This window comes from Symphodus melops, assembly GCF_947650265.1.
Source record: "Symphodus melops genome assembly, chromosome: 17".
Taxonomy (NCBI): Eukaryota; Metazoa; Chordata; class Actinopteri; order Labriformes; family Labridae; genus Symphodus; species Symphodus melops.
Genome location: NC_136707.1, coordinates 19,788,861 through 19,808,706, shown reverse-complemented (window position 1 = coordinate 19,808,706; position 19,846 = coordinate 19,788,861). Strand labels below are relative to the sequence as shown.

The following is a 19,846-nucleotide window of genomic DNA, read 5'->3' as shown; positions in this document are numbered from 1 at the left end:
GAGTTGAAGGAAAGCCAAGCTACAGTAGCAAAAGACTGATGGAGGGAGGAGAGGGGATAGTGGTGCAGCAGGGTTCATTCATCCTCTCGGGTCCCGACTTTCTACTCTCATGGGCCGCTTCTGATCAGCAGAGATCCCAGAGAAACCGGCCTTCTGTATTTTTATGAGAAAGGACTTAGGCGTGAACTAAGCATGGAAAAACACACTTTTTTGTTTCACCAACAATCAGGAAAATATGAAACACATGTTCAGACTGAACCTACACGTCATGTTCAAAACAAAAAACATCACTGCACAGTGATACAGAATGTGTAAAGGCAGCAAGGCCAACAGTATCTTGCGAGGTTTTCAATATGTTCTATTAAGTTCTGTTACTGACGACTTTGTTGCTCTATGAACAATTGAGTACAATAATAAACAATAAATAAATAATAAATTACTTCACATCTTTTTTTTTTGCCTTAACATTGAGCAACATTGGGTCATCATAGTGCCCATTTTAGGCACTTTGAATCACTACATAAGTAACAGTCTATAAACAGAAAATCTGCATGTGCATCCTTTATATCGTATCCTGCTTTTATTGCTTTCATTGAAGACGAAATCTGCAGAAAACTCAACCAACTTTGAAGGAGATAAAGATAATCATTCTTTGCTGGTTGTTGTCAGTTTAAATGCTTCTTAAGTGATGATAATGTTGCTTTCAAAGTAAATACGCAGCTACTAGAGCTGATGTTTGCTAAGCTGGATAAATGTTTTCGCTCTCAGTGTTACAGGCGCAGTGGGACTGTATGATGGATTATGAAGCTATGAAGCATAAAGAACTGAGCGGTCTTAATCAAAAGTGGAGTGTGTGAAAGTGTGCATTTTCTGGTTGGGCTCTCTTATTAGCACTGGCACTGTGCCATGATATCAAGACTTCATCTTACTATGTGTGTGACACTGCCAAGTTTTGTCCTCAACCAGCCCACCCAGCATGGCCCTGTGATGGCCCTGCCTAATCAGGTGCTGTGGACATACAGGGATGCATGCAAACACACACACACACACACACACACACACACACACACACACACACACACCTACACACACACACACACACACACACACACACACACACGCATGCATGCACCCCCCAAAATCTTAAAACTGAAGCAATTAGCATGTCCATGGGAAGAAAGTGGTCATGCACTACCTGAATGCAAGATCAGCTGCAATAGTAAATGCATGTGTAGCTGCAATGACTGAACTTTTTATGCTTGATACCTCACAGTGGTAGGAGCAACACTTGTGTCATTGAGCTTACACTTCTTTATTTTTCAGTTCATGTGGGTTACTGTCTGATGTTGTATGTGTTAGCCTGTGTGTATGCATCGAGCAGGGGGTACTAAACTCAATGTCAGCAAGTTGGGGGCACATTCCTTAGTTGATTTAATAGGCATTAAGATGAAGAGGAATGTGTCAAAGCTGCAGAGGCTTTAGTCCACTGCAGTGTAAACTGGCTGTGAGGAGCTCTGACAGCTCAGACTGACAGATGACTGACTGTTGGCTTAACATAAGAAGTATCGACAGAAGAGGAGAGTGGAGGGAAGATGAGATGGAGACTAGGTAGGCTACCTGTCGGAAGAAATGTAAATTGTGATTAAAGAGGACAGTTGGCACTTCAGCAGAGATTAATGGAGACTTTTAGGAGAGGCGGGATGTTGGCATGAGATGAGATGAAGGGGGAGGGAGAGAAAGGACTTATAAGGAGAGGAGAAAAATTGCCAAAAGTTGGGTTAAACGTAGGGGAACATTTTGGGGAAAGGGCACATTTCTCACACAAAAAGAGTGGCTAATTAATAGAAACAAGAATGACTCAAATCGAGAAGATTTCAGAAGCTTATCTTTATTTGCTCAAGATGGTTTGGATAGTTGAAAGAAAGAGATACAGAGAGAAAGAGAATACGGAAAGGTTATTTTCTTCCCCTTCTACTCAACATCTTTTGCTGGGTCATTTGTGCAACTCTGACAGGATACAGTAGATCATAAGAAAGCAACACATACATTTTCTACTTCGTCTTTAAAATATATTTATAATTTATAAGTTATGTTGTTAAACAGCTATATCAAACTTCTGTATTGACCCAACGTTACAAACTCAAAAGTGGTGCAAAAGCTGTAATCTAGTTATTCAACCTAGAAGAACATCAGCTACAAAAAGCATCAGGTAATAGTTGTGTGTGAGTCAGTGTTTGTGTGTTGAAGAGTCACGTAGTCCTGAGACAGTGTAAGCACATACAGTATTGTGGTGTTTCATGTCAGTGTTTCAGACTCCGTTTGCTTGTGTGTGGACTGGACTGATAACACTACTTCTCCTTTGGAATACCACGGCTCACCGATCAGATTTAACCGCTGCAGGAAATATTCAGAAAAAAAAGAATTTCTTGAGGGGGGGAAAAAAAACAACCTCTTAATTTGGCTTGCACACACGCTGCAAAAAATCTCAACATATCTTTATCAACCCCCAACAGATCACAGCAGTTAAAGCACAATTAAAAGCACAAAAATGAATGAAGCAGCCAGGAATTTCACTGTATTCAAACCTCTACATCTACGCTTTAGGAAACAGAGATATGTGCAGTGCGGGTCGGATTCGACCTCCAAATGGCACCACGCACAGCCAGAAGTGAAAAATAGGCAAATCACTGCCAGCGAGCAAAGAAATGTGTTCTCACCTCGTCCGGCTGTACGTAAACATGTCGTTACTTCCTCCCCATTTCCTGAATTCATTATGCCCTTCATAAATACATGAAAGTGCAAATGCCATTCTTTGACAGTCTAGGAGCATACATCATATAGTTGACACACTATATTTATGACTCATTTACAGTTGAATGATTGCTGCCCTCGCTCTCGTTTTGACACCCCTGCATGTTGTTTGAGACATAAAGCTACGTGACAGCGATGGTCAAGTCAAAGTGCACAAGATCAAAGCAAAAGAAAGAAATGCACAAAATGGAAAAAAGGGCAGGAAATGTGCGCCCTGTCATCGCAGATGTAAAACCCACTTCCTTTACCCCACATCCTCACCGCTATCCCACCCATGGACCAAAACTCTGATGCTGATGTTTCCCACCCCTGCTGGTGGGGGCCCGGAGAGGGGCCGACGTGTCACACAGTGAGGGAGATGAAGCTGTTGTATCTCTGGATGTTCCTCTTGAGGATCTCTGAGCACGGCCCCAGCACACGCTCAAAACGGGGCCTGTCCAGCTTCACACACTTGAGCGGACCACGGGCGACTACAGTGGCTGCCCGGGGTCGGTTCAACAGCAGGGCGATTTCACCTGGAGGAGAGGAGGAGGACGAGGAGGAGGAAGATATCAGCCAGGAAGTCATTAAATTAGGGTTTTTGCATAACCAGTAATGAAGACTTTGATACAATACTTTTTAAATAAACTTTATTGATACCTGTTGGGACCACAACAAGTTGTAGGAACAAATGAATTGGGTGATTTCTTTTTTTTTTTTTTTAATGAGCAAAATACAAGAAAACCTTTTGTAACATTTCGTTACAAAAACTTTTTTTCATTGCAATTTAGACAGTGTGCAGTCTTGCATTTTTTGATGGACTTTTTTTTTCTTTGTTTTCTTTAAGCTTGAAAACTTCTTCATAATTACGATCAACAAATAATCAGAGATTCTATCAAATACAGAAAAAAACAAAGAGTGTGGATTTTGGACTTGTGTAAGAATGTAATATTGTCCAAGCTTTCATATAAAAATGTATTCACTTCAGCCTCAGAAATGCATCGCTGTGTAAAAATGTACGATGATTTTTACTAAAAGTCTCATTGTCGGTGTCTTGCCTATTTTATGCAACAAATCTGTTTTATCTTTGAAAAACTCAGGAACAAACCAGCACAGTCAGGAAGAAGGAAAACAGACAAACGAAAGTCTAAATCATGTGTTATAAGACGGTCTGATTTCACCCCTAACCATTTCAAGAAGATTTATAGAATCTGATTACAATTACAATCAAATTCTTTTTTTCTATTTCCTGATATTGTGAAATAAACCAGTGGATGTATTCTATGTATCTTGTTAGTAAAACATTTATGATGCTTACAGGTTACAGCTTTAATAATGGCACCACCATCAGTTTTAAGATTTTCTAGAAAACTGTTTATTTTTCTGTCACATGGTCTTGAAGTGAACTGGGTGGAGATGAAGAGCTGCTGCCGCATTAAGGAACAATATTCATGCGAAACTAAAACTGAACTAAAAGTGTGATTTTACTACTGTTTGACATGGCATACCAGAGTGGATATTTCTGGGCTTCTCTTTGCAGAATAATAAATGATGTGAGTGAACTTTTTTTTCTTTCATTGTGTGTCAAACTGGGAAGGGAAAAGACTTCAGCAGCCAGCAGCCACTCACCAAAGTAGTCAGAGGGTCCGAGGCGTCCAACCTCCACATACTCCTCATTGTCAGACCTGCGCTGCAGAACAGAGGCTATTCCCTGCAAACAGGAAGAAAAGGGAAAGTTGGAGGAAAGAAAGGAAAGACAGACAAGAGAGGGAAACAGGATGAGAGGGAGAGAAAAAGGGGAGGGGGGGTGTAGGGAAAGAAAGGAAAGGGAGAAAAAAGGAGGAGTTATTTAGCAAAGGCTGAAAACCATCAGGAGGATTAAGCCGAGGAGAAATTCCTTTGCTTCAGAAGGACACAGGTGCACAGGATTTAGGCCACTTTACAATGAGAGATGGACACCTGCTCTGTCAGATGCAAAAGAGCAGAAACACAAAACAACACAGAGTCAGATATTCCGCAGGGCTCATGGCACCAATTCTGATTAGTTCTACTTTAGTTCCTCCGGGGTGCAATAAATACAAACATCTAAGCCAGATGGAGGCTTAGCTCATTCCTCGGTATCTCCATCCCATAATCCCCCTTTATCTACATTTACCCACAAGATGGAAACTACTGTATCATCCAAATCTGAGGCACTTCCAAAGCCATGTAAACAACAACAGGTCTACATGTAGACACCCGAACTCGTAGAACCCTCCAAACACATGATGCTAACATGCATTGTTCATTTGCAAACACACACACACACACACAAGGACACGGACACACACACACATGGACACACACATGGACACACACACACCATGGCAACAGTAACAAGGAGCACAGACACAGATGGATGGAGACTAAAACTCAAGCCTTCCCGTACACACATGCAGTGAGAAAATCAACAGCTGATGTGTGCTGGAGCGGACAGACAGAGTGGACCGGCAGCTCAGTGCGTGTGACTCATCTGAAAAGTAGAACGGAGAAAATCTCATTTCCGCTCACTTTGCCCAACAGATGAAAACACTTCTTATTGTCTGTTGCAGCTGTTGACAAACTCGTGTAAATGAGCACATGTTAGAATATACATCTTTGAATCTGAGCTACAACACAGAGATGGCAAAAGTGAAAATATTGTTTGTCCTTTAAGTTTTTCATGCACACATTGCTCTCCTACGTTTCTGTCTGGTGAAGTCGTATCAAATGTGCTGAACTGAAAACTAAAATATTTAATTCAATGTATGAAAATTAACACTTTAAAACACTTTAGCTTGTGTCCATACAGAGGCAGTGGTTTAAATGTCTACACATAAACAGGAAGCAGGAAGTTGGACTGTACATTGATAGCAGGTAAACTTTCAGAAGAGAACTTCCCAGCATGTCTTTGACTGTGTTACAAAACAGACTTGACTGTTCCAGCGCTTTCACTGTGTCTAATCCTTCTCTGCTCCGTCTGCTACTTACACTGACCAGGCTAATAATGTTAATATGAATATAATGAGCTTTAATGAGAATCCCCAAACTGCCAGACTTACAAAGGTGAGACTGTTTCAGAGAGAGCGACACACACACACACACACACACACACACACACACACACGTGACTCTGTGAGTTTGTGCTGAATGTGAAGTGTGGAGATGTGGGGGACACTGATGATGTTTGTGGGGTTTACCGTTGAGCCATGACTGATCTTGACTGTCTTTTTTATGTTGGCAGACATTGACACTGAATCAAATCAAAGTCACTCTTAATAGGTTATAGAAAACACTGCCTGCTGTATTGCTGCACAAACTCGAGAATAGGTGTCTCGCCATCATAACTTTTAAACACTGACGCTTGCCTATACTATTAATATTAATTTCCATGATGAAAAAATAAAAAATGTATTTCATGTATGTAAAAAGACTTATGATGATGAAGTTTGGTGCATTAATCTATTGATGATTCATCTTTCTTTTCTGTTAAATGGGCAATTTTTAATTTCCATCGTTTCTATGCGTTATCGCTGACCAAACTGTTATTATTATATTAATTTCTAACAAAGCGAACAAAGACGGGGAATCCTATAAAATGCACCTTATCCAATGTTTAATCTCAAATGTAAATAAAGAGTAACCTCTTTAGCTGAACTTTATTACAACTTACTGAAACAAGCTGTTTGAGTGCAAAGTGGTCCACGGTGAGTGGGGAGAGAACGGGGGGGAAAGGGGCATTGAAGCTCCAGTGTTTACAACCAGTTGATTCCTCTCCTGTCCATTCATGTCCAAACAAAGAAAGTGAGACAGTGCAGCACTGTGAAGTACAGTAGTTCGTTTGTGAACAGGCTTCAAACCAGTGTGGTCCAGATAACCATCACATACTGTACCACCCCAGTGCAGCGCAGCGCTCGGCAGACATTTCTTTTATAAACATTAAAGATCCTCCATGTGATGCTCCCAGACACGGGATGCAAACGACAGGTCAAAAAGTCTGAATGAATAAACAGGAAGCATCACAAAATGAAAAGAGGGGAAGAGAGAACTCATTAATTAAAAAAAAAAAAAAAGCAGGTATAATCTTTACCAAATGAACACCCACTCATGCTCATACCTAAACACACATACCACACACAGAGCGTAGCGGGCCTGCTCGTGGTGACATGTCAAAATGTAGTCTTGCATGTAGGAAGTAACAGTCGTTGGATCAACAACAGGCACAAAGAGAGAGAAGAGGCACATGCAGAGGGAGAAGAGGAAAGGTGATATCCTGAGTAGCCTGTTCACATGACCACCCAGCACCAGGAGTGTCTGCACCTCCTCACACAAATGCCAACCCACTCGAACATGAAAAAGATGGTATTAGAGGCAAATATTTAACCGCCTCTGGGCTACTTTATAAACAGAACGTTTCTGAAAAAAAAGGTTCGACCCAATTAAAGCTGTTAATCTTTACCTTTGTTCTTTTCACTGTGCTTTCTCCATTTACTGTATTGATCTTCAATCTGTAAAAGTGGTGTTAAGCTCCATTTGCTAAATTGCAGAGCCTTTATGTAGTTTCCAGTAACAGGTGATATATTTCAGATGATCCACAGAGGATCCCACAGATCCCCCCTGGGGACCCTTTGGATCTCCTCTGTGTGATTACTTTTGTAAAAGGGTCAATAAAAAAATGTGAGCCAACAAATTGAATAGACGTTAAGATTGATGATGGGAGGAGATTGGAGTTAAGGCGCCTGGATAAATAAGTAAAAATAGATTTTCACGAGTCGACTTGAAAATATAATAACAAAAATATTAAAAATAGATTAGTCAGAGACTTGTTTTAGCTGGTTGTGAGCCGCCTCAGCTCTTTGCCTGTTACTAGGTTGTCTGTTTAAGACAGCACGGTCAACATGGCGACCACCATTGATGACCTTCGAGTCCGAACCAAGGGGTGACATCACTGACACTGCGTCCATGTTTTAAACAATCCATGGTAGCAACAAGTCGAAAACTGTAAAATCTATAGAAACAAAATAGTCTTAAATGACCCCTTGATTTTTTTATGCAATTAATTTTATTTATTTATTTTTAAGTTAATTAAGTTAATTTGTATCTGTCTTGCATAACTTTTTCCCACCATGGCGAAAAGCAAAAGCCTGTAGCTACTGTGAGACACAGCATGAGTAACATACTTATTACTAATGTTTCAAAATTCTCACTGACAGTTTTCCCATCCCTCCTTCTCACCAGTTTATGTGACAGTGGTGAGACCGCAGATGACAGGGCGCTGTGCCTGAGTGTATGAGCGTGTGGGAGATGCATGTTGAGCGAGCATGGGCCCGTGCCCTAAAGAAGGAGAGGAAAAGGAAGGATGGGGAGGAAGGTGAGGCTGAGTCTTCTCTGCCCCTGGAGTTCTGTAAAAGCTTGTTTGAACAGTGAGAGAAAAAAATGTAAACATGTCTTTTTTTGATTAGGGCCCCTTTTCCTCCCGGCAGGCAAAGAGAGTGATGTCTCTATAGCTCTTTTTTGTTAAGCCTTCCCATCAGCAGTATTTTATTTCGTGATTGTGGGGTTTGTCTATTGCTGATGCTAAAAAAACAACGAAGGGGTGAGAAGAGACGGGGGATGAGGGAGGTGGGGGAGTTACCAAGCACATACATCTCTACTTGGTTTAAAATAAATAAAGGTGTGGACATGAAGAAAAACGTGCAGTCCCTTTTGAATCAACTCATCCATCCCTTTATGTCCAACCCTGCCCTCTTTGACTCATCCCTCTGTCTCTCTCTCTCTCTCCCTTCTCGTCTCCTTCCCGGGAGGCTGGGTCTGCTGACCCCGTGTGAAAGTCAGTAACACACATTCCACCACAGTCCACCCAGCTCTGGGAAAGTCAGGCCCTGCTGCATGAGAGACGGAGGGATGGAGAGGATGGGAGGGACTCAAAGATGAAAATTAGACAGCAGAATATAGCGTAAAGAAAGAGACACAAAACTGTTTTCATATCGATCTAGACGTGCTGCTTACATCTGTTCCCTCTCTCTCCTTCAAAGAGTCTCCATCCTACAGTTAAATCCCTCACATTCCTCTGCATATTTTGGCTTTTCTCTCTCGAGGATCTGCAAGTCTCAGATTGATGAGTCATGCATCTCTAAATGTGTGTCCTAAACACTGGTTGGGTTAAAGACACTGTTTTTTTAAAGGATGTCTGCAGCTTTGGGAGGCTTAGCTTGGAGACTCCAAACTTGACCAACACTGTTTGGATAATACGAGGTGCACAAGTTACAGTACATGAAGTGGAGTCTGTTGCTGTTCTGACACTGAAAACTTAAATTGTGATTCCATATTTCATCTTCCTTGGTTATGCTCTCCCAGGACAAAAACATTAAGAGAGTGAACGAATGGATGAAAAGAGGATGGAGCTGATATGTTCTGTGCTGGAGAGGCACAAGTGGAGAACGAGAGAAGGTAGAAAGTGATAAATCACATGCAACCTTTAAAAATTCTCATCTAACCACTCCCCTTCACTGTGTCCAGTCCTCCTCTCACTAGGATAAAGATAAAGAAAAACTGAGAAACTGACAGAGAGGCTCACCGTCAGTCATGGCTGAAGACACAGAGAGAGAGAGAGAGAGAGAGGAATGAAGAAAAAGTCAGCAGAGTGTGCCCCCACTCTCTCCAGACAGGACCCTCTTGACATGACCCTGGTGAAAGCTGTGTAAGTATGGAGTTAATCAAAAGTGTGTTGGGATGACAGGCAGGGGGGCCCTATATGAAGCTGTGCGCGGGCCCCCAGCTTCACAAAGCCTGCAGTGTGAGGGGGGCTGTTCTCCAAGCAGGAATCGATGTTTAAGGACGGAGGTTTGGAAACACTGCTGGCTACTCTGTCTGCTGGTGGCAATAAACCTGGATCAGTTCCGATCTCAGCAAAGAGCCCACCGACGTCTCTGATGACATGCACATCAGCCTGCATGGCCTCACATGTCATCGTGTGCAGCTTACAGGAGTAGTTGCAGTAAATGAAAGTTTTCAACCGTCGTGTTTTACAAGCGGCCCCCCCCCCCCCCCCACACACACACACACACACACACAGACCTTACCTCTGTTATGATGAAGAAGTCGTCACCAGGCTCTCCTTGCACCACGATCTTCTCTCCGTCCTCAAACTGAACGGGCTCCAGAGCATCAGCCACAGTCAGACGTTCCCACTTGTCCAAAGACTCTGTGAATTAAAAATTCCAGCATAGAAAATGTGTAAATGACACTGATAAATACAACTTCCATCATCCATACAGCTTGTCCTGATCAGAAGCTGATTCCTGCTGTCATTGGTTGAGGGGCGGGGTGGTCACCATTCAAACACAGGGCTGACGTACACAGACACACAACCAGTCCCAGTCACATTCACACCTACTGGCAATTAAGAGAACCTCCACACAGAAAGGCCCTGTCTGACTCAAACTGGGAACCTTTGCACTGTTAGCCTAAAGTGCTAACTGCTTTTTTTTTTTTTTTTTTTTAAATAACCCACTGTGTGTTTTTTCAGTTTTTTTTGCTGATCCGGAGAGCCAGTTGCAACGGCTGTCTTTCAGAATATCCAACCACATGTACAGTGATGTGGTTAGCTCGAGATATTTCCGGAAGATGTTGGTTTTCACACAGAAACTGAGAACACAGACGGTCTCATATCCTCACAGGGGGGGAGAACAAAAAATACGACCAAAAGGAGTTTTAACAACCCAGATATTCTTAGAAAGAAGAGAAACCACAAGATCATCCTTTCACAATTCAGCAGATTATTGTAGTTTAATCTTAACAGTCTATACACCTTTGTCTGGAATGTGACTTATCTGCAGTGAAAACACCCGTTATCTCAGCTTTACCTCTGTGACTGGATGACTGTGTTTTGATTTGACTAAGACATGAGTTAAAGGCGTAAGACTACGACAAAATCCTTTTGTTTGACCCTATTGTCTCTCGATTGGCTAAGCAACTGATCCTCGTGTGTCTGTTTGTGTAAATGTGTGTGTTTTTTGGATTACTAAGGTGAACTCCGCTGGCTTGGAGGTGTCCAGTGTCCCCTCCGGTGGGACCATGGTGTCTGCTGGCCCCAGATGGATGTCCTCTGTCTGGCTGCGAGCTAAAGGCAGCCGGTCCGATAGTAGTGATCCCTAACGCTTGGCATGTAACGTGATATACAAATGTGCTGACTGAAGAACCAACATTTCATGCTTGGCAGAGCCGACACCCACTTGGATCATCTCGCTACACACATACATAGAACGCACACTGGGAATGGCTATTAGGATATCGAAGCCTCTGTGTGCGTCTGACAAAGAACATGTTGTTTTTTTTCCCCCCTTCACTCCTCGACATCAAGGGCTTGTGCCCAATTTCGTGGCTATCTTGAAAATCAAAGACAAACAAAAACACTCCCACCTCCTAACCCTCCTTCCATTCAAAGAGGTAAAGCGGGGACGCAGAGTGGCAGAGAGACGACTGAAGGGAGGAAAAGCACTTGGAGGAGGGAGGTGGGCGTTTGAATGCAGGCCTGAACAAGGCCGTCAAAATGGGAGACGCAGAAGAAAGGCAGTGAATGAAAAGAGAGTGGATCTCACAGAGACGTTCTCCTAAGACCTGAATTGAGTGTATGTGTTTACTCAGCCAGCTAATAACTCTGTACAGGGGGCATGGCCTCGCTCTATACACCACACACACACGATCAAGTGGAAGGGGATGAGATGTCAGGTCCAATTGCAGCCCGTTTTGAGAGTCTGAATGAATCTCATTCGCAGTCGTGCCAAACTCAATGGCCTGTATAGGATGGTGTTTTCCAAATTCCAGTAGGAAAAGAGAGGCTTAGCTTAACTCCCTATTCTTTAATTGTCCACACAGCGACATAGCAGAGTGTGACTGGCTTTAGTATGAGCAGTGGGAGAAGATTAGGACTGTACACACAGACCTCACTCAGCTATGGGTCTTGTGTGACAACGTGCGCCTGTGTTTATACTGTATGTGCTAATCTACAGTATATGTTGCACTCTGCAGATTTAACTGCCTGCACTCTGGACTCTCTGACCTGGTGTTTAAATTCTATGCTTAACATGGCGTACACGTGCAGCGGCACCCTACACATGAATGGAAATAAACAATGAAAGACAAAGGAATGGCACCGACATCTTCAGTATGTGATTCATTTTCAAACACAGACTCACCCAGGATGGAGACCTTGCTAAGAAACTCCTCATACATCTTCCTCTTCCTCAGCGTGCTGCCCTGTAACAAAATAAAGGAGGTCATAAACCATCAGACACACTTGCTCACAAACAGTATCGAGAACTCCATATTATCTGTAAAAAGTGATGATTCTGATTATCTGGAAAACAAAGTGACTGTAATGTCTCAAAATAACAGATTTAAATCATTTCTACTTAAACAATACAACAAAATAATTCATAACAGACAACTTTCAGTCACAGAAATCTTACATTCAAACTGTCTATTGGGCTAACAACATAATGTGTGCTTTCATGAATGCACAAAACTTTGGACAACATTCAAACTTAAGCTGCATGTGTGAATGCCAACAGTCAGATTTTTCTCCCTGACTTTACACAGAACGCCCGCACTGTAACAATGTCCCCAAAATACTGACGAAAATTCATCGCAGACAAATGCATGAGTTGATGACGTTTATATCATGAATATCGTGGAACATGTGCATAACTGCTGCGGTCTTCATGCACATAACGAAGCAGCTCCAGACTCGTATCTTCTCGTCATTACGTTCCTCAAACCGCCGCGGTGATGACGTCAAGGCGAAAAAGATTATGACATTGTCAGACTATGTCACTTCATCAGCAATCTAAGATTTCTGCAGCTTCTTTTTTTGCATCATGTCTCGTCTCCCTCGCATCGGATAGGGAAAACTTTGCGCAGTTTAGGACACGTGTGGATGAGCAAATCAGGAAGATTTCAAGGGCAGACTGTCCTGCAATCAACTAGAAATGTTCACGTGCACGTGTGAAAACAGCTTAGGGTTAATTGTGTCGACATTCACTGCACATCGTTTATGAGGTCATGTATTTGGATGTGTGTATGACATGCGTGGTGCTGTTCATTGCTTGCGTGTGTCTGTGTGTGTGGCCACCCCACCCACCAGGCAGGGGGACTTTCCCCTCTGCCACGAGCATCAGGTGCTTCCTGACAAGTCTGGACCCAGAGGACCCCTTCCCTTACTGCATCTCTCCTTTCTTCCCCTTCTTCCAGGCACAGAATCAGTCAGAGCGAGCGGGGACTTAAAGGGAAACAGAGTGAGTGAGCAGAGACAATCTCATCCACCGCATGTCTGCTTCTGCATATGGAAATGATATATGGAAGCTTGGGGTGTCTTTAGTGCATAAGTGCCTGAGTCCCGCTGCTGCCTCTAATTTGATATAATTTCACATTTTGTCTTAAAGGGAGAGAAAAAGTTCCCAAGTGAGCCAATGTCAAACTCAACATCATAAACAAGTTGATTAAAGGAATTCTAGCCTGCACCGCCTCCCTCCTGGATAATTGATTTGTGTGTGTCTGTGTGTGTGTGTGGTGTCAGCATCTATGTGCAAAGCATGCAGTCTGTTTTTAGTTCTGCCACTTATGTTTTGTTGCTGTCTCTGAAGAGATGAAACTTCATGCTCATAATGCAAGCAAATTCAAACACTGCAACATTTATACTGCGCGCACACACACACACACACACACACACACACACACACACACACACACACACACACACACACACACACACACACACACACACACACACACACACACACACACACACACACACACACACACACACACACACACACACACACACACACACACACACACACTGCACAGAGATGTTGAGTTGGTCTCCTGATTTCATAGCCTTTCCAAAGGTTTGCTGAGCTTAAAGGCTTACTAAGCGTACGTAACATAACATTACATTACACAGCAGGTCTGATTTATGCGACTGGTGTGAGAGGGGCTGGGTGGGCCAGAGTCATGTCAGCAACATCAAAACATACTGATGGACAAGGAATGACAATTACACATTTCAAAGAGCACATATTTTTGTGAGAACACATTTTTGTTTTGCTTTTTCTTTTTTTTCCTCTCTTCATTAATCCCGATCCTTTCAGTCTTCTTGGGAGGGCGTGAGCACATGTTTCATGCACAGAACTCCCCTACTCCTTTTAGACCTAATGTGTTCGCCCCTCCTGCGGTTAAAGATGAGCCAGCCTCCGTGTCTGCTCGGTGTCTTTGAGGTAAAGTCATCAAAGAGTTGAGGTGTGGAGAGGAGCCAGACTAAACCAACCGTACATTACACTCCATCCCCATCACCTTCATCTCTGTCCAAAGTGAAGAGAAAAAACACACACACAAACACACCTCAACATTCATCCTCATTTCTTGGTATCATTTCTCTTTGTCTCCGATCATCTTGTGCTTTGTTTGTTGACAAGGGCCTGTCATTCGGTTAACAGCTTTGTCTGTAGCGATGTGTGTGTTATTACCGAGATGACACGATAGGTGGGGTATTGTTTGACAGGTGGCTACACAATGCAGGGAGTGTATTTATCACAGGGAACTACAGCATGTGACAATATTTACTAAATGCACTCCTGGATGAGGATTAAAGCAGGACAGGAAAGGTAAGGTGCGTTTGAAGCATTTACACCTTAGCCCTGATTGAAATGACAAGATCACTGACATGTTCGTATCCTGGCACCGACTGGAACATCAACATCGACTCAGTGGTTGAGAGACAGTGAAGACTAGTTTTGGTGATGTTGAATATGGTTTGGGTTTGTGTCCTTTTAGCCATTGTGGGTGTGCAGGTGGTACAAAGTGTAGGGGAAATGATCTAAAGGTGTATCTGATATGCCGGGGGACCACACACACACACACACACACACACACACACACACACACACACACACACACAACGCCCAGAGCGAGTCAAACTAGTTATAATATTGATTCCCAGAGAACAATGTGAGTTGCTTTGTCCAACTTACTGTACAACAAGATGTTTCATCAAACATGACTCCCACACCCCCTGCAATAAAACATGCTAAAAAACGAGGACACTTCCCATTTGAAAGGCTGAATCTCTTATTTATACAATACAATTTGCTTTAGGAGTTAATTGAAGGATTTGGAGAGCCAGCAGAGAAGCAGGACAGGAGAGAGCGAACGATGAAATGTGATGGAGGCAGCAGCACACCTTCCCAGGCTCCTCCTGACTAACTCGCTGCAGACACTCGGCATAATTTCACTGGGAAACGCACACAAATAGTTAGACACACTGAGAATGCTCATTGTGTTGGCATAAGACGTTGCCAGAATACCACACTTTATAAAAACAGCTTTACAAATCATTGACAGCAATAATTAACAACAGGTTCACATAATTGAATTCTGCTTCACCCCGTCTCCCCTCCTGCTGCTGTAGCTGCTGCTTGAATCAACGAAGGAATGAGAGCTGGAGAGAGAGAGAATCTCCTAAAAGAAAGGTTACCGGGGCAGTCGGTGCCCTCACTTTAACTATGTGCTGAAGAGGTGACATGAGTGCAGGGCAGGTCTGTGCCAACTTTAGGCTGAGCTGAGACGTCCAAAAACAACCTTCTTCCACCTCTGCTGGTTCAAAATGTTGGGAGCAGAGCAGAGGTGTCACTGAGGTCTTGAAAGTTAACTGCACTGCCATTTCATAAGGTGTTCGGGACATTTGATGAAGTATTTAGTTGGGCACATGGACTCATGCAGGCACACTCAAAAAGTAATTAGTTTCTCTAATAGCACTCAAAAAGTGTGTATGTGTAAATCTGCATGACAGCTGGGGCAGAGCACCGTGTGCTTCCAGTTTAAACATTCAGACATTCCTGCTCCATAAGTGTGTGTAGAGCTTTACTGTTGACCCCCTCTCTTCCAACAGCACTCCCTTTTTTGTCTTATTGCCCCTGACTCCGTCTAGCAACAGATGTAACGAGACATTAAAGTGGGAGGATACACGGAGGTGGATTTTATAAGCGAATGAGATTACTAGATTTGAGACGTCAAATAGAAAGCTGCTGAATAACCTTTGAAGGAGCTGCTTTAAGAGGTCCAGAGGGAGGACGTGTACTGTACATACAGTGTGAGGAGGTTGTATATTATATCTGTATTGTGTTCAGTGAACCAGTGTACTTCAGTGCTCTTCAGCTTGTAGATGTTTTTTTCCTTTCAGAATGTGATTGTGTTTGTGTCTGAAGTTTGATGCAATCATTTTAGAAGACAAATTCTCTGCCCACACCAGCGTGCATGCTGACAAGTCACGCACACTTTCAGTCGTGTCAGGCGTTGGAGTTGGCAGGGGGATAAGTGGTCATAAGCAGAAAATATTTCAACAAGATCAAGACAAAAGAAACTTCAACTTTTAATGTGCAACGTCACACCTCAATTAGTGAATTTACAGCAGGGACGTACCAGTGGAGCTCTCTTGATTGTGTATTGTCGATTATATGGATGAAAAAAATGTTGAAAAACGTACTTGGGAGATCTTGGTTATACACATGTAGCCCGGCCAAGTACTGTTTATGTACGGGAAACACTTTAAATTCTTTATCTGAGCAGCAGTTGTAAGGATAAGATGTATGCTCAGTTTAAGAATAGCAAAAGTTAAATATTTTTAAAAAGGAAAATATACAAGTATGGATGTGGCCTGAATGCATTTGATGAATGATGATGATTGTTAGCCTATAAGTAGACTCCACTATGAACCCAATGTAAATGTAAACCTGGAAAAAGCAACCTAACCAGCTTACAGCCAAGCTCCAGTATAGTCAGTGAGGGTAAGCTGAACTTACAATGTACACGAAGGAGCTGGATGTGAGCAGATGTTCTTACCATCAGGATGCGTCGGTAACTGTCTCTGTCGATGCCCCACAGTTTCAGATCAGTCTTGGCCTTGACGGTGGCCGCTCTGGGAGTCCCATAGATCAGAGCCAGCTCTCCAAAACTGCCTCCTTCTCCGATACTGGTCACCCACTCCCCATTCACATACACCTGCAGAAAGACCAAGAAACACAGCGATGGAGAGGGCGGTTTTAAAGCTTCTGAAGAATATCAATCATTGCTGGCTATCCTGTGTCAAAAGTGGGGGTTTTTTTTTTTTTGGCATTTTGAATTCCCACCCTGAAACACCTTTCCTAACTCTTTCAACCCCCTCTCCTCAGTTTACGGGATGTTTGATTGGCTCACCAGGCTTGTCTCTAAGCATTTGATCCCCACTGAGCCTTCAAATGAGACCCCCTAAAAGGCCCTCTATCCCTTCTATCTCTCAATCCACCTCCTTTTATTTTCCTCTGTCTTGTCATGTTAGGACCTTTCCTTTGATTTCGGAGTGATGGAGGACAGAAAGCCCTGGTAGATATTGTGGGTCTATTCTCAGATCTACAACCCATACAAGCACTCACATGCTTGTTTCCCAACATGCACAAGCACACACACCTACATAGCTCTTTTTTTAGGCCAGCCACTAGAGCTCCTCAGACAATACAACCTCATTGAGAGCCATCAAGGCTCTCTCTGGGGCCGCTACGGTTTCACCTGTCGACACACTATCCACTATGTTGTTGACTTAATAACACAGAGAGAAAGAAGGAGAGAGGGAGGGAGGGTGCAGCTCTTCCGTGGCTGTGGATTGCCAATATTGTTGCAAGCCATTATCCAAGGCTCCGAGTATAGACCACAGGGGACTCATCCTTCGCCATAAACCGGGGGCTTCAGATGGAAGCGGGGGGGTTACGACAGGCTTAGAAGAACGATCATGTGAGTTTCTTCGGCCTTACATTCTCCTATCCCATACATCATCTGATCTTCTGTGTGTCCTCTTCTACAGTATAAAGCTCTACAAACACTGCCATGCACCGTCTGATTGGGTGGATCAGTTACAAACGAGAAGCATTATCAGGTATGTGAGAGCGAAGCTGCGTGGTGTGGGATCAAACTTGCAAAAAGGGGATCCATAGGCTCTGAATTGGAAACACTTGTGCTGTATTGAGTCAGTGCACTGCAGAAGGTAAAATGGAGTTCATAATGAGGCAATTCAAGTGTTGAACAATGCATGCTGTCTCACAGCTGTCACTGAACTTTCAATATGCTGCCTGCAGCTAATTAAGACCGCAACAAATCATAAGCACTGAAAGGTGAATAAGCAGCGATGCTATGTACTTCTGTTTCTCACAAGCTGTGAGAGACATGGTCTGTCTATCCATTGGTGATATGTGAGCAATTATTGCACTTTATTTCTCATTCTCAAATCTACTCTAATAACACTACAATAACATTTAATCACAAAATAATTGCTTGTATGAAAGTTAAAGTACTTAAGTGAATCATTTCATGTCACAAAATGCCTGTGATTAAAAGATACTCTGTAATCCCTTTTGCAGTTATGAGCAGCGAACAAACATTTAGTACATGGATCACAACACATAAAGTTATTATTTTACTGTATCTGTTAATAAACCAGTCTACAGTAATGGATTTTATAAACAAATATCAATAGTTAGTTAAATGCTAAATAGGGACTAAATAAAAACTTTGAAATAAAAATGCATACTCATTGTCAAATAACAACTTGCATTTTTCTCCAACAAGGTCATGTTGGATTTTGGAATGAAAGCTTTAATTTCAACTGTGCTGCACCCATATAAATACAGGCCACTGTCTGGAAGTAAATCAGTCTGTGTGCAGACATGGTGGGGTGTTTACAGCAGGGGCAGTAGCTGTCAGCTTGCAGGCTGTTTATGGTTTGCCAGCAGATTTACATCCCTGTCTAATGAGAGACATCTTCACACTTTAATAAGCGTGGCGTTGTCTTGACACTTATAAACGTATCGGCGCTGAGTGTGTACTTCAGTGACTGAGCTGTGGCTTGGAGGCAGCGGTTATAGATGCTGTTGAGCACTGCGGGGATGACAGCGATGAGGTCTTCCCTAAACACTGTCGCCAAATCATCGCATCCTGGCTGTGAAACCCCCCCCCACCCCCCCGAGATTTCCCATTGGTAGAAAACATAAACGAAAATATAAGCCATGATTGGTTCTGGAGCTGAGGGAACACAGCTTAGGGCGGGATCAATTTGAGGAAATGAGATAGACTGCCTGTAACACCTCTAGACCCACGATCTGCTCGAGAAGAGAGTCGCCAGAGATAGATAAGTTGTGAAAACAAAAACAAAGGGTCTCTCAAAAAACCCTCTATTGTAAGAGCAGGATTGTGATAAGGGGAAATATCTGATCTTACACAAGACTTCCTAACACTGTAGATATTCAGGAACATGAAAAAACGCATCATGCAAAGGAAAAGAGGGGAATACCCCTCTATATAATAGCGTACCAAGGTAAGATGAAATATGGCATTTTAAATCCCAAAGTGATGCAGATGTTCTCAGCATCACTTGGCTAAATTGTACATCTTAAACAGCAGCTTAAATAGAGGTGCTTATGTGCTCATAACCAGATTTAGATAAAGTCATGGCCCAATATTATTTGTCAGAATTTGTTACGATAGCATCCAACACAATGCAATTTCATGCAGCAGGTCTTGGCACCATCTCTGAATTTCTACACTTTGTCTCTCCCAGGTGGATTGACAATACTCCGCCAAGCTTCCAAACCTGTTTATCCCTCTTAGCTAATGACTCGACAAGCTGATGGGGTCACTTCCTGTTCAACTTTCCGTCAGCTCCTGTTTTATCTATCCACTTTACTCAGTCGCTCTCTTTCAGGCTTACTAAGACAAAAGGTGCTCTCAGTTTGGCTGCCTTTACGTTGCTGTGGATAGCTGCAGAGGTGGGTATAGACATGTCCAGATTGTCATCTCAGTGGAACCGAACTTTGAAGAGAACAAAACATGGGGGCAATCCAATACAACCTGTCCATTGTTAGTGGGTATCATTGTCTCAACATGAGTGGAGAAGGCCGGGTTTTCCCACTGAGTCTAAATCCTTCTGATAGCCTTCTCTTCAAAAGAGGGATAATAA

General features: G+C 42.9%; 1 protein-coding gene across 4 annotated transcripts in view; it reads right to left on the bottom strand.

The window, feature by feature from the left end:
- Positions 1 to 1,872: 1,872 nt before the first annotated feature.
- prkar1b (protein kinase, cAMP-dependent, regulatory, type I, beta) overlaps positions 1,873 to 19,846 on the bottom strand; it is a 56,547-nt gene continuing 38,573 nt past the window's right edge. For all 4 annotated transcript variants that reach the window (XM_079366643.1, XM_079366645.1, XM_079366642.1 and 1 more), the window contains 5 exons: positions 16,705 to 16,863; positions 12,006 to 12,066; positions 9,891 to 10,012; positions 4,420 to 4,501; positions 1,873 to 3,326 (listed from right to left, as the gene is read on the bottom strand). In XM_079366643.1, coding sequence (XP_079222769.1) covers positions 3,154 to 3,326; positions 4,420 to 4,501; positions 9,891 to 10,012; positions 12,006 to 12,066; positions 16,705 to 16,863 — 597 coding nt within the window. In that variant the 3' untranslated portion in view covers positions 1,873 to 3,153. The remainder of the gene's footprint in view (positions 3,327 to 4,419; positions 4,502 to 9,890; positions 10,013 to 12,005; positions 12,067 to 16,704; positions 16,864 to 19,846) is intronic.